The 22,310-nt window shown below is 61.5% G+C and overlaps 1 protein-coding gene across 3 annotated transcripts in view; it reads left to right on the plus strand.

The window, feature by feature from the left end:
* Positions 1-22,310, plus strand: part of LOC115647244 (dystonin-like) — a 145,772-nt gene that overhangs the window by 28,693 nt on the left and 94,769 nt on the right. For 2 of the 3 annotated variants that reach the window (XM_030554119.1, XM_030554121.1), the window contains exons 6-9: positions 8,933-9,092; positions 9,336-9,420; positions 11,776-12,017; positions 19,468-19,587. In XM_030554119.1, the coding sequence (XP_030409979.1) occupies positions 8,933-9,092; positions 9,336-9,420; positions 11,776-12,017; positions 19,468-19,587 (607 nt within the window). The remainder of the gene's footprint in view (positions 1-8,932; positions 9,093-9,335; positions 9,421-11,775; positions 12,018-19,467; positions 19,588-22,310) is intronic. The other variant, XM_030554120.1, reaches the window with a different exon arrangement.

The raw sequence follows: 22,310 nt of genomic DNA on the forward strand, positions 1-22,310 counted from the left end.
CACTGCCCGCGCTGGGAGCTGCAGACTCAGGGCTCGGTCCGAGGCACTGCCCGCGCTGGGAGCTGCAGACTCAGGGCTCGGTCCGAGGCACTGCCCGCGCTGGGAGCTGCAGACTCAGGGCTCGGTCCGAGGCACTGCCCGCGCTGGGAGCTGCAGACTCAGGGCTCGGTGCGAGGCACTGCCCGCGCTGGGAGCTGCAGACTCAGGGCTCGGTGCGAGGCACTGCCCGCGCTGGGAGCTGCACACTCAGGGCTCGGTGCGAGGCACTGCCCGTGCTGGGAGCTGCAGACTCAGGGCTCGATCCGAGGCACTGCCCGTGCTGGGAGCTGCAGACTCAGGGCCCGGTGCGAGGCACTGCCCGCGCTGGGAGCTGCAGACTCGGGGCCCCGGTGCGAGGCACTGCCCGCGCTGGGAGCTGCAGACTCAGGGCTCGGTGCGAGGCACTGCCCGCGCTGGGAGCTGCAGACTCAGGGCTCGGTGCGAGGCACTACCCGCGCTGGGAGCTGCAGACTCAGGGCCCCGGAGCGAGGCACTGCCCGCGCTGGGAGCTGCAGACTCAGGGCTCGGTGCGAGGCACTGTCCGCGCTGGGAGCTGCAGACTCAGGGCTCGGTGCGAGGCACTGCCTGCGCTGGGAGCTGCAGACTCAGGGCTCGGTCCGAGGCACTGCCCGTGCTGGGAGCTGCAGACTCAGGGCTCGGTGCGAGGCACTGCCCGCGCTGGGAGCTGCAGACTCAGGGCTCGGTGCGAGGCACTACCCGCGCTGGGAGCTGCAGACTCGGGGCCCCGGAGCGAGGCACTGCCCGCGCTGGGAGCTGCAGACTCAGGGCTCGGTCCGAGGCACTGCCCGCGCTGGGAGCTGCAGACTCAGGGCTCGGTCCGAGGCACTGCCCGCGCTGGGAGCTGCAGACTCAGGGCTCGGTGCGAGGCACTGCCCGCGCTGGGAGCTGCAGACTCAGGGCTCGGTGCGAGGCACTGCCCGCGCTGGGAGCTGCAGACTCAGGGCTCGGTGCGAGGCACTGCCCGCGCTGGGAGCTGCAGACTCAGGGCTCGGTGCGAGGCACTGCCCGCGCTGGGAGCTGCAGACTCGGGGCCCCGGAGCGAGGCACTGCCCGCGCTGGGAGCTGCAGACTCAGGGCTCGGTGCGAGGCACTGCCCGTGCTGGGAGCTGCAGACTCAGGGCTCGGTCCGAGGCACTGCCCGCGCTGGGAGCTGCAGACTCAGGGCTCGGTGCGAGGCACTGCCCGCGCTGGGAGCTGCAGACTCAGGGCTCGGTGCGAGGCACTGCCCGCGCTGGGAGCTGCAGACTCGGGGCCCCGGAGCGAGGCACTGCCCGTGCTGGGAGCTGCAGACTCAGGGCTCGGTGCGAGGCACTGCCCGCGCTGGGAGCTGCAGACTCAGGGCTCGGTCCGAGGCACTGCCCGCGCTGGGTGCTGCAGACTCAGGGCTCGGTGCGAGGCACTGCCCGCGCTGGGAGCTGCAGACTCAGGGCTCGGTGCGAGGCACTGCCCGCGCTGGGAGCTGCAGACTCAGGGCTCGGTCCGAGGCACTGCCCGCGCTGGGAGCTGCAGACTCAGGGCTCGGTCCGAGGCACTGCCCGCGCTGGGAGCTGCAGACTCAGGGCTCGGTCCGAGGCACTGCCCGCGCTGGGAGCTGCACACTCAGGGCTCGGTGCGAGGCACTGCCCGTGCTGGGAGCTGCAGACTCAGGGCTCGATCCGAGGCACTGCCCGTGCTGGGAGCTGCAGACTCGGGCCCGGTGCGAGGCACTGCCCGTGCTGGGAGCTGCAGACTCGGGGCCCCGGTGCGAGGCACTGCCCGTGCTGGGAGCTGCAGACTCAGGGCTCGGTGCGAGGCACTGCCCGCGCTGGGAGCTGCAGACTCAGGGCTCGGTCCGAGGCACTGCCCGCGCTGGGAGCTGCAGACTCAGGGCTCGGTCCGAGGCACTGCCCGCGCTGGGAGCTGCAGACTCAGGGCTCGGTGCGAGGCACTGCCCGCGCTGGGAGCTGCAGACTCAGGGCTCGGTCCGAGGCACTGCCCGCGCTGGGAGCTGCAGACTCGGGGCCCCGGAGCGAGGCACTGCCCGTGCTGGGAGCTGCAGACTCAGGGCTCGGTGCGAGGCACTGCCCGCGCTGGGAGCTGCAGACTCAGGGGCCCGGTGCGAGGCACTGCCCGCGCTGGGAGCTGCAGACTCAGGGCTCGGTCCGAGGCACTGCCCGCGCTGGGAGCTGCAGACTCAGGGCTCGGTCCGAGGCACTGCCCGCGCTGGGAGCTGCAGACTCAGGGCTCGGTGCGAGGCACTGCCCGCGCTGGGAGCTGCAGACTCAGGGCTCGGTCCGAGGCACTGCCCGCGCTGGGAGCTGCAGACTCAGGGCTCGTTGCGAGGCACTGCCCGCGCTGGGAGCTGCAGACTCAGGGCTCGGTGCGAGGCACTGCCCGCGCTGGGAGCTGCAGACTCAGGGCTCGGTGCGAGGCACTGCCCGTGCTGGGAGCTGCAGACTCAGGGCTCGATCCGAGGCACTGCCCGTGCTGGGAGCTGCAGACTCAGGGGCCCGGTGCGAGGCACTGCCCGTGCTGGGAGCTGCAGACTCGGGGCCCCCGGTGCGAGGCACTGCCCGTGCTGGGAGCTGCAGACTCAGGGCTCGGTCCGAGGCACTGCCCGTGCTGGGAGCTGCAGACTCAGGGCTCGGTGCGAGGCACTGCCCGCGCTGGGAGCTGCAGACTCGGGGCCCCGGAGCGAGGCACTGCCCGTGCTGGGAGCTGCAGACTCAGGGCTCGGTGCGAGGCACTGCCCGTGCTGGGAGCTGCAGACTCAGGGGCCCGGTGCGAGGCACTGCCCGCGCTGGGAGCTGCAGACTCAGGGCTCGGTGCGAGGCACTGCCCGCGCTGGGTGCTGCAGTCTCAGGGCTCGGTGCGAGGCACTGCCCGCGCTGGGAGCTGCAGACTCGGGGCTCGGTCCGAGGCACTTCCCGCGCTGGGAGCTGCAGACTCGGGGCTCGGTCCGAGGCACTGCCCGCGCTGGGAGCTGCAGACTCGGGGCTCGGTCCGAGGCACTGCCCGCGCTGGGAGCTGCAGACTCGGGGCTCGGTCCGAGGCACTGCCCGCGCTGGGAGCTGCAGACTCGGGGCTCGGTGCGAGGCACTGCCCGTGCTGGGAGCTGCAGACTCGGGGCCCAGTGCATGGCACTGCCCATGCTGGGAGCTGCAGACCCGGGGCCCGGTGCGAAGCACTGCCTGTGCTGGGTGCTGCAGACTCGGGGCCCGGTGCATGGCACTGCCTGTGCTGGGTGCTGCAGACTCGGGGCCCGCTGCACAGCACTGCCCGTGCTGGGAGCTTTGGTCCCTGTCCCTACAGGCTGCCCCAAAGCACTTGCAGAGGGTACAGCTAGGCAGTGGTCCCAGACATGCCAATCCCCTGCCCAGTGCTGCCGCGTGGATTCCTGTCACCACCTGGAGCTGGGAGTTGAGGGTGGGTGGTGGTACCCGCACACTCCACGGCACCCACCTTTACCCAGTGTTATGGACTCGCAGATTGTGCCCACTCTTGGCCCCATGCGGTCCGTGGGGGGTGCCCCTTTCAGTGCGACAGCCCTTCTCGGGGGTCCACTCTCTCTCTCGGGGTCAGGCCCCTCCACCTCCTGGAGCCGCACCTCTCTGAGCCTCAGCACGTCTCTCTCTGCCGTGGACCCCCTCAGGGAGTCCATGTGCTCTGGAACCTCCAGGCCTCCACTCCCAAAGGGGTTGATGCAACCCTGTTCTCTAGCCCGGAGCGACTCTCAGCCAGCGCAAAACAGGAGGGTTTATTGAGAGTTGAACCCAGCACAGGAAACTCTCAGGCCTCAGGCCTGGCCTCCCTCAGCCCAGCACATCCCAGTCCCCCTGCATCCAGGGGGGCTCTGCCTGCTCCCCCTCTCCAGCCCAGAGCCCCCCTGCTTCCCAGCTGGGCCTCTGATATCACCAGCCCCAAGCCCCCTCTGTCCATTGTCTTCTCTCCAGGTAAACAGGAAGGTCTGGGTCTCCTCTCCTCTCAGCCCTCCTCTGGCTGGAAGCGGCTGGTCAGGTCACCGGGGTCCTCGCTCTGCAGCCCATTGTCCCCCCCCCGGCCAGAAACGGCTGCGACTCCTGAGCTGGGTCTCCAGGTCACCAGGTCACCGGTCGCTGGGGTCTCCATCCTCCAGGCCATCAGCCGGGGTCCCGAGTCCCTCTCTGGTCCTCTGTAGCAACAAACTCCCTCTCCCCTCACCTCGTTAAACCAGTAGTACCCGGGGACACTGAGTCCCACCCCCTGTGCATGCAACCCACTGGAAATCACAGAAAACCCCAAGAAACCCCCCCACTTCGTCACACCCAGTTCCTAGGGCTCAGGGCTACTTCTCTGCAGGTTTGTAAGATCTTTTTACCAGTGAAAGAACCTCACACAGCACTATCCTGATCTTCTAGTTATTAACAATCACCAAGCAGAACACACATGCTAAGCACACAATGCTCTGCTCACCTGTCCTGATCAGGCAGGCAGACTTTCCCTGTTGGCCAGGTGTGAGGATGCTGTCCGTGGGAGCCAGCTGAGGCCACTCAATCAGGGTGAACTGCAAACAGAATGGGGCAGACAAACCCCAAACACTGGTGGATATTCCAATACTTGGATTTACCAAAACAGCTTCTATAGTACCTCCCTGGTTACTCAGAAGTCAGGATAATGCAGTTCCCTTAGAATGCCCAGCCTCAGGCCTCCGTCCAGACACACCTGTCAGATATGATGATGGTCCCTGAAAATCTTCTCTCATCAATTCAACTCTCCTTCTCTCAAACATCCTGGCAATTAGCACAGGATAATTTATCCATCAAACAGTTCAGATACAGGTGACCACAACCTTCAAAGAGACACAGAGACAATAATACTATTTCACTCCAGTGTCTTCCTAAATGTTCATATTCCTTTTTGATCTTTGAATCAAAGCTCTAGCGATAGACAAGACTTGTTTGCTTATATCACAAGCTCTGAGCAAACATCTACCCATGAGATCTCTAACAATGCCGGCTGCATTTTCAAGCTCTGTTCATTTACAGATCATCCTAACCAGTCTCTAAAGCTCGGCCCTGGGTCAGGTCAGTCTGGGAGGTAATTAACTCTTTCTAGCCCTGTCACCTTTCAATGAGATATTATATCACACTCCTAACGCCATAGCAGGCAAGGTTGGTCTTGTCTGGATTCTGGCTGCTGCACCTCACGGTCATGCAGAGGATTCTTAGCAGCTTGGATTTTAGGTGCTCTTGGGGCGGGGGTGGGGGAGTTTTTCTTTTCAGGTCTTTCCTTCCTGTCATAACTATACAGGGAAGGGAACAGCCCTCCTGTGTACAATACTGTAAAATCCCTCCTGGCCAGAGACACCAAAATCCTTTTACCTGTAAAGAGTTAAGAAGCTCAGGAAACCTGGCTGACACCTGACCCAAAGGACCAATAAGGGGACAAGATATTTTCAAATCTTGGTGGGAGGAAGGCTTTTGTTTGTGCTCTTTGTTTTGGGGGTTGTTCGCTCCAGGCATCCCAATTCTTTCCAATGTGGTAGGCATGTCAAGTAAATGACACGTCTGGTTTCCACCTTAGGGCTCTGAACTGCTGACGGGCATGCTCAGGTGTTAGCCCCATTCTGATTCTGGCCTTGGTTTGAAAAAGATCATAATCGTTCATGTGTTCCTTAGGCATTTCAGCCCCACCTCTGCTAAGGGTCCACTGAGCTGTGGCCTCAGCTCTACCATGTACTGGTCTGCAGAGATGTTGTACCCAAGGCAGGCCCTTTCGAAATTTTCTAAGAAGGCCTCAGTATCATCACCTGCCTTGTAGGTGGGGAATTTTCTGGGATGGGAAGCAGTACCTGGAGAAGGGTTGTTAGGGTTGGCTGGTAACTCCTGCTTAGCCCTTGCTAATTCCGGTTCATGCTATCTCTCTCTTTCCCTCTCCTCCATCTCTTTTTGTTTCGCCTCCATAGCTCTCTTGTGAGCAGTTTCTTCCCTTGCATTTTCTGCCTCCAAAATACTAATTTCTAATTGTTTTAGTTCCATCCGTCTCTTATGTTCATTTTCTTTCTCTGTTGCTTCCAGTCTGGCCAGCTCTAGTTTATTAGCGGCGTCACTGGTACTCATTTTCCTGCTTTCTTGTGCTGGGCCACACCCCTCTGCAGAAGCAGCAAAGAATCCTGTGGCACCTTGTAGACTAACAGACGTTTTCGAGCATGAGCTTCCAAAACGTCTGTTAGTCTATAAGGTGCCACAGGATTCTTTGCTGCTTTTACAGATCCAGACTAATACGGCTACCCTCTGATACTCGACCCCTCTGCAGTTCACTGAAACTGGGATGCACTCAGCTCAGGGCTGCTTGGTTAACAGAGACTTTCTAACTAGCTGTACCCAAGAGGTAGAAAGAAAGAAAAACAATTCAGCTTGTAAATTCCTTTTGCTGGCTGCTTGCTCACAGCTTGAAGCCTTCTCTTAACAAGGACCCTTGTTAAAAAAACTTAACACCTCTGTCTTCAGGCTGCTTTCTAAGCAGCTGGAAAGGAGAAAAAAAAATCCTATTGGCTTTTGGTTTAAAATGATCCCACCGCTCTGCCACCATATCAAGGTTCCTCCCCCACTCTGAACTTTAGGGTACAGATGTGGGGACCTGCATAAACACTTCTAAGCTTAACTACCAGCTTAGATCTGGGTTTGCTGCCACCATCCAGATTCCTTCGTGTCTGGAACACCTCTTTCAACCCAAAACCTTCCCTTCCTTGGGTAGCCTTGAGAGGCTTTTTCACCAAGTTCCTGGTGAACACCGATCCAACCCCTTGGATCTTAACACAAGGAGAATTTAACCATCCCCCCTCCTTTCCCCCATCAATTCCTGGTGAGTCCAGATCCAATCCCCTTGGACCTTAAAACAAGGAAAAATCAATCAGGTTCTTAAAAAGAAAGCTTTTAATTAAAGAAGAAAGGTAAAAATCATCTCTGTAAAATCAGGATGGAAAATACTTTACAGGGTAATCAGATTCATATAGCCCAGAGAAACCCCTCTAGCCTTAGGTTCAAAGTTACAGCAAATGGGTAAAATCCTCTCAGCAAAAAGGAACATTTACAAGTTGAGAAAACAAAAATAAGACTAACACGCCTTGCCTGGCTGTTACTTACAAGTTTGAAACATGAGAGCCTGGATTGATGTCTGTTCCCTCTTAGTCCCAAGAGTGAACAACCCCCAAAAGAAAGAGTGCAAACAAAAGCCTTCCCCCCACCAAGATTTGAAAGTATCTTGTCCCCTTATTGGTCCTTTGGGTCAGGTGTCAGCCAGGTTTCCTGAGCTTCTTAAAAGTAAAAGGATTTTGGTGCCTCTGGCCAGGAGGGATTTTATAGTATTGTACACAGGAGGGCTGTTCCCTTCCTTTTATAGTTATGACACTTTCCGTTTTCCTTTCTCTTTCCTTCCCAGCTGGTCGTCTTCTTGGGCCTCAGTTTATATAGAATCTTGAGTCCCGCTTAGCTGTGCCTTAGCCAATGATTTTACTAAGATATTCCAAAATAAGTCTTTGACCAATCCTAATGTATTGTGACATCATTCTTTACCCAGTCATACCCCACACCTTAGTTGATTTAAATCTTGTAAAATTAATTATGCAAGAGACAGAAACACTCAACGATCTGATAGAAACCAGACAGACAAACACTGGCGAAGTGGGGACCATAAAGGCAAAACACTAACCAAGTAGGGATTTCACACCCACAACTGCCGAGCCGTGAGTCCTTGCCGGCAGAATGCCCTCAAACAAAGTTTTCTTTAACCATCTTTATCTGGTGATGGTGGATGCTATTGACTGTGCTGCAATTTGCATCAGGACACAAAGTGCCCCTGGGCAAGGCTTAGGCCGTCCTAGACAGACCAGAGCTGCTGCAGCAGGGGGTCCTGCTGGGGGAGGTGGATCCCAGCCCACCCTGCACACTCTCCCCAAGGTCCCCCTAACGCCTGCTGGCCATGGTACAGAGGGAAACCGAGGCACGGAGTGAGGACGTGAGTTGCCCATGAGTGTGCAGGGGCAGGGCTGGAACTGGAACTGGGGGGTGTGGGGCTTGGCGCCAGGGCCTCTGCTGTGACTCGAGCTCCCGTGCTGTAGGATGAAGGGACCAATCAGAGGAGCTTTCTGTCCCTTGCCTGCCCCAGCCCCCATGGGGCAGATGGGTAGGTGCTGGCCATTACTCACTGCCCCAGGCCTCACCAGAGCACGGAGCCTGGGCACTTTGTTTATGGAGCTGCTCATGTCTCCTCCCTTGGAGTCTCCTGGGGAACTCCCTGCCATTAGGAAGCAATGAGGCCGGGAGTGCAGCAGGATTTAGCAGAGGACCAGGTGCTTACCTGGGGGAAGAGCCCAGCGGCTCCCATTGCCCCCCATTGCCCCCCAGTGGCACTAGTCCTGCCTTCCCTCGACAGGGGCCAGCCTCTTGCTGTCCGGCTAGGAGGGACCATCCCAATGAGGGTCTGCTCTTTCAGAGCCTGGCCTGGCTAGCCCCTGGGCTGCTCTGCCAGGCACCTCCTGGGTCCTGGGTCCAGCAAGTCAGGGCTGCCTGGGGGAGAGCTCTGAGCCAGGCTGGGCCCTCCACCTGGTCTGCTGCAGGGATGTCACCCTTTGGGGCTGCGCTGCCTGGGCCAGGGTATGCCTGGGAACCAGAGGAGCACTGCTCCAGCCTCTCTGTGGGGCAGGGGCACAGGCCCTGGGGAGCTCGGGGGGCCAGGCAGCACAGGATGGGTGGGGCGCAGCATGGAGCCTCCTGGCACCAGGGGCTCCCCTGGACGAAGTGCTAGTTGGGTACTTGCCCTTTGGGGATCCTGGGGACCTTCAGCCCTTCCCCCATTGCTGGGGGACACGTGGCACGGCCCCTGCCTGGCTCTCCTCAGCCTCCTTTCCTCACAGACACAGCTGCTTGGAGCGGATCCTGCCGGCTGCTCAGGGCTTCCAGGAGTCTGTGGATTCCTTCCAGGAGTGGCTGAGCGCCACAGAGAGGCGCCTGGCCCAGCTCTGGCACGCCAACGGCTGCATGACCCAGCTGCAGGCTGCCCACCAGCAAAGCCAGGTGAGGGCAGGAGGGTGACTGCGCCAGACTGGCCTGGCTGGGACCCACAGCTGGCCCTGCAGCATGGCCAAGGGGAGGGATGGGTACAGGGGCAGGGCCCCTAGAGCATGTAGCAGTCCCCAGCTGCAGAACCCCCCAGCCGCCCCTGCGCATGGGGGGGAGGCACGGGGGGGCGGTGCAGGGGCCAGGCTGTGGGGCTGGGCTGAGCAGGCCTGGTGAGTCTCACCTGTCCTTTTCCTGCAGGGTCTCTGTGAGGAGATTCGTTCCAGGATGGGCGACCTGGAGCAAGCCCTGGAGCGGGGCCAGCAGGTGCTGGAGCTGGTGATAGGCAAGTGGCAGAGCTGCTGGTTGCTGCAAATTGGGAACTGCAGCCCCCAGGCTGCCCAGCGGTGAATCCCTGCCCCACATTCCCCACCAGGGGGCGCATGGATCCTACTGCCCCCCATTCCCCACCAGGGGTCGTTCATATCCTACCACCCCCCCACTCCCCACTAGGGGGCACATGAATCCCCCCTTCCCACATTCCCTACTAGGGGGCACGCGAATCCCCCCTTTCCACATTCCCCACCAGGGGTTGCGCGGATCCTACTGTCCCCCATTCCCCACCAGGGGACGCTCGTATCCTACCACCCCCCCATTCCCCACTAGGGGGCACGTGAATCCCCCCTTCCCACATTCCCCACCAGGGGTCGTTCACATCCTACCACCCCCCCATTCCCCACTAGGGGGCACATGAATCCCCCCTTCCCACATTCCCTACTAGGGGGCACGCGAATCCCCCCTTTCCACATTCCCCACCAGGGGGTGCGCGGATCCTACTGTCCCCCATTCCCCACCAGGGGACGCTCGTATCCTACCACCCCCCCATTCCCCACTAGGGGGCACGTGAATCCCCCCTTCCCACATTCCCTACTAGGGGGCACGCGAATCCCCCCTTTCCACATTCCCCACCAGGGGGTGCGCGGATCCTACTGTCCCCCATTCCCCACCAGGGGACGCTCGTATCCTACCACCCCCCATTCCCCACTAGGGGGCACGTGAATCCCCCCTTCCCACATTCTCCACCAGGGGGTGCATGAATCCCCCCCTTCCCACATTCCCCACCAGGGGGCGCATGGATCCCCCCTTCCCACATTCCCCACAAGGGGGCACGTGAATCCCCCCTTCCCACATTCCCCACAAGGGGGTGCTTGGATCTCATTGCCCCCCATTCCTCACCAGGGAGCGCACAAATCCCCCCTTTGCACATTCCCCACCAGGGGGTGTGCGAATCCCGCCTTCCCACAATCCCCACCAGGGGGTGCTTGGATGCCATTGCCCCCCGTACCCCACCAGGGGGCACATGAATCCCCCCTTTGCACATTCCCCAGCAGCGGGTGCTTGGATCCCATTGCCCCCCATGTCCCACCAGGGAGCACACGATCCCCCCTTCCCACATTCCCCAGCGGGGGGCACTTGGATCCCACTGCCCCCCATTCTCCAACAGGGGGCGCTTGGATCCTACTGCCCCCCCATTCCCCACCAGTGGGCGCTTGGATCCCATTGCCCCCCATTCCCCACCAGGGGGCGCTCGAATCCTACCATCCCCCATTCCCCAGCGGGACACGCTTGGATCCTCCAGCCACACTGCTGGGGGCTCCTGCCCGGCCACTTACCCTCTCACAGGGCGCTCTCTATAATCCACTCCTGCTTGGGAGTTTGCTGAAATTTGCTTTTCCTAAACTGCTCGCCCCAGTTCACCCGTCCAGCACAGGCCACCCTGATCCCTTCCTTCCCTGTGTGCGGCACAGTCCCGTCTGGATTGACTCATCCCCTGGTGCTCCCCTTGCCCCATTCCTGTCCCAGTGCTCACCCTGAACCTCTCCTCCCCACGGGCTGTTCTCAGCCTGTTCCTCCCGGAGTGTTTGCTCCAATCAGCCCCTTCTGGGCTCACTTCACTATCTAACAACTCTAGGTGCTAACTTTGTAGGCTCGAGATCTGACAGCCACTCGGGGATTTGTGTGTAGACACACACAGGCAGCCTCACTGTGACAAAGATGAAGTGATCACAGGAAAACCTGAGGCTTGTCTAGGTGCTGGGGATCATGGTCTACGTTCAGCATGGCCCGGGCCAGTAATACACAGAGTGGGCACTTGGAAACGGACAAGCGTCCAAAGTGTAAAACAACTCTGAGCAAAACTGACTGTCAGGAAGTATTTAAAGAAGCAGTAACAATTATTTACGGATTCATTTAGGTGCTTTAATATCAAATGCAAGGACAATCTGGGAAGCTGACAGCCGCGAGGACAAATCAGCAGTGAGAAAGGCAGATAACTGACAAGAGAAGCTAGACTGTAGCTCAGATTGGGGGCTGTGCCTGGGATGCAGATCACAGTCACACCCTGGGAGCAGACAGCTCTTTGATCCAGCAGACAAAGATCTGAGGGCTGCAAGCAGAAGGGAGAGAAATGCAGACTAGAACTAAGGGGCAGTGGTTAGCGGTGATGTGTATTAACCATTGGAAGAGCCCACCCAGAGCCATGGTGGCTTTTCCATCACCTGGTGAACCCAGCCTGGACCTTCTAAAAGCTCTGCTCTAGCTCAGCCAGGCTCAGGGCAGGGATGATGAGTCTCTCCTGTGCAACGGAGGAGGTCAGACCTGAGAGTGTTGTGCTCCCTCCTGACGTCCGACCCCTCTGCAGGCGAGGAAGCCCAGCTGGCCCAGGAGAAGATGGAGTCCCTGAGGATGAGGTATCTGATCATGGGGCAGAGCAGTGGCGACATCCAGCACCGGCTGGCACAGACACTGGAGGCCTCCTCCCATGTGGACTCTGCCCAGGAGGACCTGGCTCTCTGGCTGGGTCGAATGGAGAAGGAGCTAGCCGCTGGGGACAGCCAGCCAGCTGATGGGCCACAGCCAGTCAGCGCCAGCGACAGAGAAAAGGTACGGAGGGCAAGGGCGAGGGGAAGGGCCCAGGATCAGTCTCGGGGCTGAGACTCAACCCCCATCCTCGATCTCGCCTCCTCCCCACTGGCCGGCACACACAGCCCAGTGTCATAACATTCCAGTCGTGCAATCGTCCTGCCAGGTTCCAAATTGTACCGAATCGTCTGTCCCCCCAGGTTGGGTACAACCCAGGCAGCAGCTGGGCAAGGGAACCCCTATGCCTTGGCCTGACCCCAAGGGGCCCTGTGGCCATTACTAGGTGGAGATGGTGAAAAGGCTGAAGCGTTCGGTAAACAGTGCTGCTCTGACTTCGGAAAGCTGCGGGATGATGTGTGTAAGCGGGGGAATGGTCATGCTATTGTGGGGAACTTTCCTGGCTTCTGCATGTCATGGAGCGTGGGGGAGTCCAGTCCTGCACCCCTCTTCCTGGGACTCACAGTGACTCTGAGCCAGCCAGTAAAACAGAAGGTTTATTGGACAACAGGAACATAGGTTACAGCAGAGATTGCAGGCACAGCCAGGACCCCCAGTCAAGTCCTGCTGGGGTTCAGGAAGCTTAGTCCCCTGAATTCCAGCCACCCAGCCCAAAACCGAAACTGAACTCAACACCCTCCAGCCGGCCGCTTCCTTTGTCCAGCTTCCCCGGGGCAAAGGTGCTGACACACCTCCCTGCTCCCTGGCTCAGGTTACAGGCTGAGCACCTGGCCCTCACCTAAAGTCCTCCCCGGCTCTCCCATCCCCCACACAGACAGTCCCTACTGCATCACACTGCCCTGCCCCGGTGAAGTGGGCTGGCGAAAGGATCTGAATCCTCGCTCCCACTTCCTTTATCCAGAGGCCTCCCTGCCCTTGAGGGCTCCCCTTCCACTCTCCTGCCTGGCAGAGTCCTCAGAACCCCAACAAGGCTGGGCCAGCAGTGATACTCACGGCCGTAGGTCCGGGGCCCAGGAGCGCCGGCGCCCCTAGAGACGGGGCTGTGCCCTGGGCAGCAGCGATACTCAAGGCCGTAGGTCCGGGGCCCAGGAGCGCCGGTATTCCTAGAGACGGGGCTGTGCCCGGGGCAGCAGTGATACTCACGGCCGTAGGATTCCCAGGGGGCTCTACCCCCAATGCTTCTGTGACTCTCTCTCAGCTCTCACCTGCTCGCTGGGCTGCTTGTCTGGCCCCTCTGGCTCTGGTGGCTGCAGCTCCCCTCCCAGGGCAGGTCTCTCTCTCTGGGCTGTGCTCTGGCTTTTTGGGCTGCAGCTCCCCTCCCAGGGCAGGTCTCTCTCTCTGGGCTGTGCTCTGGCTTTTTGGGCTGCAGCTCTGCTCCCAGCAGCTTAGCTCAGGTCCCTGCTCTCTCCTTAGCTCGGCCCCACTCTGTCTGACCCAGGCAATTCCAGCTCACAGGGAGGACGGGACCCACCCTGGCCTTCTGTCTCCTTGATTAGCCTGCCTGCCTGCCTGCCCTGACAATCAGGCTGAGCTGGAGCATTGGCCTCTCGCCATTGTTCCTGGGAACTGTCAGTCTCAGGGTCCTGATTTGCGATCGATCCCTCCCCTTTTAGTGCTGGGAGCTACAACCAAACACCCCACTGTAAGGGGGTAAGCGTCCCCTTCCAAGCGCATTGCGCACACCAGGGAGACAAAATCACTAAGAAGCATGTTAACAGCATCTACTAGAGAGAAACATTTTTAAATCAGCAGGCCCAGGTAATTCCCAGCGCAGAATCCTAAAAGAGCTGGCGGAGGAGATCTCTGGCCCACTGATTTTTAAAAAATCTTGGAATACCAGAGACATTCCAGAAGACACCAAGATAATTAACCATTGGAACAACTTCCCAAAGGGTTCCTCAGCACTGGCAGTTTTAAAATCCAGATTGACTGGGATGTTCCTAAAGGCTCTGCTCTAGTTCAAAGGGGAATTGCTGTGGGGCAGGCCTCTGGCCTGTGTCACACAGGTGGTCAGACGAGATGATTACAGGCCTTGAACTCTTTCAATCTGCGGCTTCTTCCCAGGCTAAATGATGAACCGTTGCTACGGGGGGGAATTGAATTACTGCCAGTCACCACGGCGTTATGGGACGTGGGTCTTGTCTGGACTTGTTTGTGATGAGGTTACAGTTGGGTTGATGAAAGCAGCTGCACAAATGTAATAGATTTCGGGAGGTCTTTGGCGGTACAGCCCGCCAGGCTCCCTACAAATAGCCCTGTAGAAGCACAGGTGAAATGGGTTAGGAACCAGGTAACCAGCTGTCAGCGAGGAATCCTCAGAGACTCAGGGTGCCCCTAGTGGGGTTCCCCAGGGCCTGTTCTGGGCCCAGCGCTACTCCCCACGTCCACCAGAGGAGACAGACGTTGGCAGAGCGGTGAGAAGCGGGGACAGCGCGTCATACGGGTGTGGCACTGCTGCAGCGGGAGCGTGTTCCCAGCGTATAGCAGGGGGCCGTCGCAGTGCTGGCAAGCTCCTGAGTGGGCACTGGGGGGGGGTTGGACTCAGGTGCTAATGTGAGCCGCAGCTCGCACCAGCACAGCCACACCCTCGCTTGAGCAGAGCTAGCGTGTGTCTCTCGACATATGCTGGGAAGCACACGCCCAGCTGCAGTGCAGACACACCCCCAGAGTGATCGGCATTGCTCGGTGCACTGGCCCCAGGTTTAAAAAATGCTTTTGAACACAGCCACATGCGAGGCCATGTGTGCGGGGCCCAGGAGCGCCGGCGTCCCTAGAGTCGGGGCTGTGCCCTGGGCAGCAGCGATACTCAAGGCCGGAGGTCCGGGGCCCAGGAGCGCCAGCGCCCCTAGAGACGGGGCTGTGCCCTGGGCAGCAGTGATACTCACGGCCGTAGGTCCGGGGCCCAGGAGCGCCGGCGCCCCTAGAGACGGGGCTGTGCCCTGGGCAGCAGCGATACTCAAGGCCGGAGGTCTGGGGCCCAGGAGCGCAGGCGTCCCTAGAGACGGGGCTGTGCCCGGGGCAGCAGTGATACTCACGGCCGTAGGTCTGGGGCCCAGGAGCGCCATCGTCCCTAGAGACGGGGCTGTGCCCCGGGCAGCAGCGATACTCAAGGCCGTAGGTCCGGGGCCCAGGAGCGCCGGTATTCCTAGAGACGGGGCTGTGCCCGGGGCAGCAGTGATACTCACGGCCGTAGGTCCGGGGCCCAGGAGCGCCGGTATTCCTAGAGACGGGGCTGTGCCCGGGGCAGCAGTGATACTCACGGCCGTAGGTCCGGGGCCCAGGAGCGCCGGCGTCCCTAGAGACGGGGCTGTGCCCTGGGCAGCAGCGATACTCAAGGCCGTAGGTCTGGGGCCCAGGAGCGCCATCGTCCCTAGAGACAGGGCTGTGCCCCGGGCAGCAGCGATACTCAAGGCCGTAGGTCTGGGGCCCAGGATCGCAGGCGTCCCTAGAGACAGGGCTGTGCCCCGGGCAGCAGCGATACTCAAGGCCGTAGGTCTGGGGCCCAGGATCGCAGGCGTCCCTAGAGACAGGGCTGTGCCCCGGGCAGCAGCGATACTCAAGGCCGGAGGTCCGGGGCCCAGGAGCGCCGGCGTCCCTAGAGACAGGGCTGTGCCCCGGGCAGCAGCGATACTCAAGGCCGTAGGTCTGGGGCCCAGGAGCGCCGGCGTCCCTAGAGACAGGGCTGTGCCCCGGGCAGCAGCGATACTCAAGGCCGGAGGTCCGGGGCCCAGGAGCGCAGGCGTCCCTAGAGACGGGGCTGTGCCCTGGGCAGCAGCGATACTCAAGGCCGTAGGTCTGGGGCCCAGGAGCGCCATCGTCCCTAGAGACGGGGCTGTGCCCTGGGCAGCAGCGATACTCAAGGCCGTAGGTCTGGGGCCCAGGAGCGCCATCGTCCCTAGAGACGGGGCTGTGCCCTGGGCAGCAGCGATACTCAAGGCCGGAGGTCTGGGGCCCAGGAGCGCAGGCGTCCCTAGAGACGGGGCTGTGCCCGGGGCAGCAGCGATACTCAAGGCCGTAGGTCCGGGGCCCAGGAGCGCCGGCGTTTCTAGAGACGGGGCTGTGCCCTGGGCAGCAGCGATACTCAAGGCCGTAGGTCCGGGGCCCAGGAGCGCCGGCGTCCCTAGAGACGGGGCTGTGCCCTGGGCAGCAGCGATACTCAAGGCCGTAGGTCCGGGGTCCAGGAGCGCCGGCGCCCCTAGAGACGGGGCTGTGCCCTGGGCAGCAGCGATACTCAAGGCCGTAGGTCCGGGGCCCAGGAGCGCCGGCGCCCCTAGAGACGGGGCTGTGCCCTGGGCAGCAGTGATACTCAAGGCCGTAGGTCCGGGGCCCAGGATCGCAGGCGTCCCTAGAGACGGGGCTGTGCCCTGGGCAGCAGCGATACTCAAGGCCGGAGGTCTGGGGCCCAGGAGCGCCGGCGTCCCTAGAGACGGGGCTGTGCCCTGGGCAGCAGCGATACTCAAGGCCGGAGGTCTGGGGCCCAGAAGTGCCGGCGTCCCTAGAGACGGGGCTGTGCCCTGGGCAGCAGCGATACTCAAGGCCGTAGGTCCGGGGCCCAGGAGCGCCGGCGTCCCTAGAGATGGGGCTGTTAAGGGTCAGAGTGGCCAAGCAGCTCATGGTTGCTCAGCGCGGTGCTGGGGCAGGAAAGGTTAGTGAGACCTGTGGCTGTATGAGCAGGGAAGCGAGCAGAAGGGAGGTGATTTGAGACCAGTGGAGGAATACCGAGCCCAGTCCTGGGGCCTCATTTCAAAGGCTGTTGGAAAACTGGAGAGGTGCAGACTAGCCACGGAACTGACTGGAGGCTGGAGAAAATGCCTGGCAGCGGGAGCCGCAGGGCGCACAGGCTGTTAGCTTGTGTGAACGCAGACTGAGAGGTGGCTCGGGCGCCATGTCGGGGCACCGTGGCGGGCAGCACACAGCAGGGGCGCAGGGCTCTGGGACTGAGCAAGGCAGAACAGGGACCGATGGCTGGAGGCTGGAGCAGACAGTGTTTAGCAGGGAGGGAAATGACCTCCGAGGGACAGGGTGGGAGGGGGATTCTCCATCTCTTGGTGTCTCCAGCTCTCAGCTTGACACTGCACTGGGAGTGTTGCTTTAGCCAAGCGCAGGTGATGGGGCTGAGTACAGGGGAAGGGGGTGAAATACTCCGGGTCCTGGTAGGCAGGGGTTCACCAGCTGAGCTACCCAATGGTTACACTGCCTCCACAGCACCTCATGCACACCCCATTCCCCCTCTGCAGCACCTCGTGCACGCCCCATTCCCCCGCAGCACCTCGTGCACGCCTCATTCCCCCGTTCAGCACCTCATGCACATCCCATTCCCCATCTGCGGCAGCTCGTGCACGCCTCATTCCCCCGCTCAGCACCTCGTGCACGCCTCATTCCCCCGCTCAGCACCTAGTGCACGCCTCATTCCCCCGCTCAGCACCTCGTGCACGCCTCATTCCCCCGCTTAGCATCTCGTGCACGCCTCATTCCCCCGCTCAGCACCTCGTGCACGCCCCATTCCCCCGCTCAGCACCTCGTGCACGCCCCATTCCCCCGCTCAGCACCTAGTGCACGCCCCATTCCCCCACTCAGCACCTCGTGCACGCCCCATTCCCCCGCTCAGCACCTCGTGCACGCCTCATTCCCCTGCTCAGCATCTCGTGCACGCCCCATTCCCCTGCTCAGCACCTAGTGCACGCCCCATTCCCCCACTCAGCACCTCGTGCACGCCCCATTCCCCCGCTCAGCATCTCGTGCACGCCCCATTCCCCCGCTCAGCACCTCGTGCATGCCCCATTCCCCTGCTCAGCACCTCGTGCACGCCTCATTCCCCTGCTCAGCATCTCGTGCACGCCTCATTCCCCTGCTCAGCACCTCGTGCACGCCCCATTCCCCCGCTCAGCACCTCGTGCACACCCCATTCCCCCCGCAGCACCTCGTGCATGCCCCATTCCCCCTCTGCAGCACCTTGTGCACACCCCATTCTCCCGCTCAGCACCTCGTGCACGCCTCATTCCCCCTGCAGCACCTCATGCACGCCCCATTCCCCCTCTGCAGCACCTCGTGCATGCCCCATTCCCCCTGCAGCACCTCGTGCACGCCCCGTTCCCCCTCTGCAGCACCTCGTGCACGCCCCGTTCCCCCGCTCAGCACCTCGTGCACGCCTCATTCCCCCGCTCAGCACCTCGTGCACGCCCCATTCCCCCGCTCAGCACCTCGTGCACGCCTCATTCCCCCGCTCAGCACCTCGTGCACGCCCATTCGCCCCCGCAGCACCTCGTGCACGCCCCATTCCCTCCCGCAGCACCTCGTGCACGCCCCATTCTCCCCCGCAGCACCGTGCACGCCCCATTCACCCCACAGCACCTCGTGCACACCCCATCCCCCCTCTGCAGAACCTCATGCACGTCCCATTCCCCCCCGCAGCACCTCGTGCACGCCCCATTCCCCCGCTCAGCACCTTGTGCACACCTCATTCCCCCCTCACAGCACCTCGTGCACACCCTATTCCCCCTCTGCAGCACTTTGTGCACGCCCCATCCCCCTCTGCAGCACCTCGTGCAAGCCCCATTCCCCCCCGCAGCACCTCGTGCACACCCTATTCCCCCCTGCAGCACCTCGTGCACACCTCATTCCCACCCCCACAGCACCTCATGCACACTCAATTCCCCCCACAGCACCTTGTGCATGCCCCATTCCCCCCCCACCTACAGCACCTCGTGCATACCCCATTCTCCCCCCCTCGCAGCACCTCGTGCAGGCCCCACTCCCCCCCTCCACAGCACCTCATGTACGCCTCATTCCCCCCCCACCTGCAGCACCTCGTACACACCCCATTCTCCCCCCCTTGCAGCACCTCGTGCAGGCTCCACTCCCCGCCCTCAGCACTTCGTGCATGCCCCATTTCCCCTCCCCGCAGCACCTCGTGCACACTCGATGCCCCCCACACCACCTCTTGCAGGCTCCATGCCCCCCCGCACCTCGTGCACACCCCATTCCCCCCCACAGCACCTCGTGCAGGCTCCACTCCCCCCTGTGCAGCACCTTGTGCACGCCCCATTCTCCCCACACCACCTCATGCACGCCTCATTCCCACCCCCGCAGTACCTCGTGCACGCCCCATTCCCCCTCTGCACCACCTCGTGCACGCCTCATTCCCACCCCCGCAGCACCTCATGCACACTCGATTCCCCCCCACAGCACCTAGTGCAGGCTCCACTCCCCCCCACAGAGCACCCCATTCCCTCCCCCACAGTACCCTATGCACGCCCACTCCCCTTCCACTCACAGCACTCGTGCACGCCCCATTCTCCCCCCCTCGCAGCACCTCATGCACACTCGATTCCCACCCCCGCAGCACCTCGTGCAGGCTCCACTCCCTCCCGCAGAGCACCACACACCCCCCCATTCCCTCCCCTACAGCACCTCGTGCACGCTCCACCCCCCGCCCACAGCACTTCGTGCATGCTCGATTCCCCCCCTCCCCCAACACACCCGGCGTCTGACCTGGGGGGCATCTCTGTCTCAGTTTGAGCAGGTCCTGGGGGCTGAACATGCCCACCTGGCCAGGCTCGGCCAGCACCTGGAGGAGCTCAGGCAGGTCCAGCTGGACGCCCAGGCCATCTGCTCGCAGCTCGCCACTCAGCAGGTAGGGACGCCGGCCCAGCGCCCAGCCCCCTGCTCCCATTTACACAAGGGAGGCAGCACGCCCCAGGGCAGCAGCCAAAGGCACCGGCTTTCCCCCTGCCCCAGCCAGCGCCGGGAATTTAGGCTGCGTTTCCCAAGGCTGCCTGGGGGGGGGGGGGCAAAGGGCAAGCCCCGTGAGCCCTGACCCGGCGTCAGTCCGGGTTTTCGGCAGCTTTTCGGCAGCGGGGGGCCCTTCAGTGCTGCTGAAGATGCAGAGCGACTGAAGGGCCCCCCCCCCCACCCGAATGCTGCTGAAGACCCAGTCCGCCGCCCGATGAGTACAAGCACCGCAGCTCCCCTGAATCCTGTGGGTGGCCCTGGCATTTCCTCTGTGTCACAGAGTGTGGGGGAGTCAGGGCCCTGCACCCCCACTTCCTGCGATTCACCGGGACTCTCAGCCGGCCAGTAACACAGAAGGTTTATTAGATGACAGGAGCACGGTCCCTAGCAGGGCTTGTAGGTACAAACAGCAGGGCCCCCCAGTTAGGTCCATCTGGGGGCCCCAGGGAGGCCACAGCCCCGTTGGGAAGCCCAAGCCCCGTCGGGGCCCCTCTCCATTTCCCAGCCAGCTTCAAACTGAAACTCTCCCCAGCCTCTCACTCAGCCTCCCCCCGGCTCCTGCCCAGCCTTTGTGTCCTTTGTCCAGTGTCCCCGGCAGAGGTGTTACCTGGCCTCCACAGGGCTGCCCAGCGGATTCCGGGAGCCTGGGGTCTTCAGCGGCAGGGGGCCTCCACTTTGGCGGTAATTCGGAGGCGGGGGGTCCTTCTGCTCCGGGACCTGCCGCCGAAGTGCCCCGAAGACCTGCAGTGGGGGCCCCCTGCTGCTGAAATACCGCTGAAGCGGGACCCGCCACTGAAGTTCAGCCGGGTCTTTGGCGGCGAAGGACTCCCTGCTGGCAGACTGGGAGCAGAAGAAGCTCCGGGGTCCTGGGCCCCGTGAGAGTTTTCCGAGGCGCCCAGAGCGAGTGAAGGACCCTGCTCCAGGGGCCCCAAAAAACTCTCGTGGTGGCCCCTGCGGGGCCCCGGGCCTGGGGCAGATTGCCCCACTTGCGCCCCCCCCCCCCGGGCAGCCCTGGGCCTCCAACCCCACTCCTGGGTTCTCAGGTTACACACTCAGGTGTCCTCCCTTCCCCAAGGCCGTCCCAGCACAACTCCTCTGCCACCTTCCCAGGTCAATACTCCCCACTCAGCATTCACAGACACAGCACAACATTCCCACTGCCCCACACACCCGCCCCTCTGGATTCCCCTGGACACATGAACTGAGCCAGGCACATGGCCACATGTACATGCACGGACCGAGCCACATACACACACCAACCGCAACATGCAGCACGCACCGATTCGCACGGACCGAGTCACATACACACACCAACCGCAACATGCAGCACGCACCGATTTGCACGGACCGAGTCACATACACACACCAACTGCAACATGCAGCACGCACCGATTCGCACGGACCGAGTCACATACACACGCTGACTGTAACACTCAGCACGCACCAATTCGCACAGAGCGAGTCTCATACACACGCTGACTGTAACACTGAGCACACACCGATTCGCACGGACCGAGTCACATACACACGCTGACTGTAACACTCAGCACGCACCAATTCGCACGGAGCGAGTCTCATACACACGCTGACTGTAACACTGAGCACACACCGATTCGCACGGACCGAGTCACATACACACGCTGACTGTAACACTCAGCACGCACCAATTCGCACGGAGCGAGTCTCATACACACGCTGACTGTAACACTCAGCACGCACCGATTCGCACGGATTGAGCCTCATACACACGCTGACTGTAACACTCAGCACGCACCGATTCGCACGGACCGAGTCACATACACACGCTGACTGTAACACTCAGCACGCACCGATTCGCACGGACCGAGTCACATACACACACCAACTGCAACACGCAGCACGCACCGATTCGCACGGACCGAGTCACATACACACGCTGACTGTAACACTCAGCACACACCGATTCGCACGGACCGAGTCAGATACACACACTAACCGCAACATGCAGCACGCACCGATTCGCACGGACTGAGCCTCATACACACGCCGATTGTAACACTCAGCATGCACTGAATCGCACGGACCGAGTCACATACACACGCTGACTGTAACACTCAGCACGCACCGATTCGCATGGACCGAGTCACATACACACGCTGACTGTAACACTCAGCACGCACCGATTCGCACGGACCGAGTCACATACACACGCTGACTGTAACACTCAGCACGCACCGATTCGCACGGACCGAGTCATATACACACGCTGACTGTAACACTCAGCACGCACCGATTCGCACGGACCGAGTCACATACACACGCTGACTGTAACACTCAGCACGCACCGATCCGCACGGACTGAGCCACATACACACACCAACCGCAACATGCAGCATGCACCGATTCGCACGGACCGAGTCACATACACACGCTGACTGTAACACTCAGCACACACCGATTCGCACGGACCGAGTCACATACACACGCTGACTGTAACACTCAGCACACACCGATTCGCACGGACCGAGTCACATACACACGCAGACTGTAACACTCAGCACACACCGATTCGCAGGGACTGAGTCACATACACACCCCGACTGCAACACGCAGCACGCACCGATTCGCACGGACTGAGTCACATAC

The sequence above is a fragment of the Gopherus evgoodei genome, chromosome 2 (assembly GCF_007399415.2).
Source record: "Gopherus evgoodei ecotype Sinaloan lineage chromosome 2, rGopEvg1_v1.p, whole genome shotgun sequence".
NCBI lineage: Eukaryota > Metazoa > Chordata > Testudines > Testudinidae > Gopherus > Gopherus evgoodei.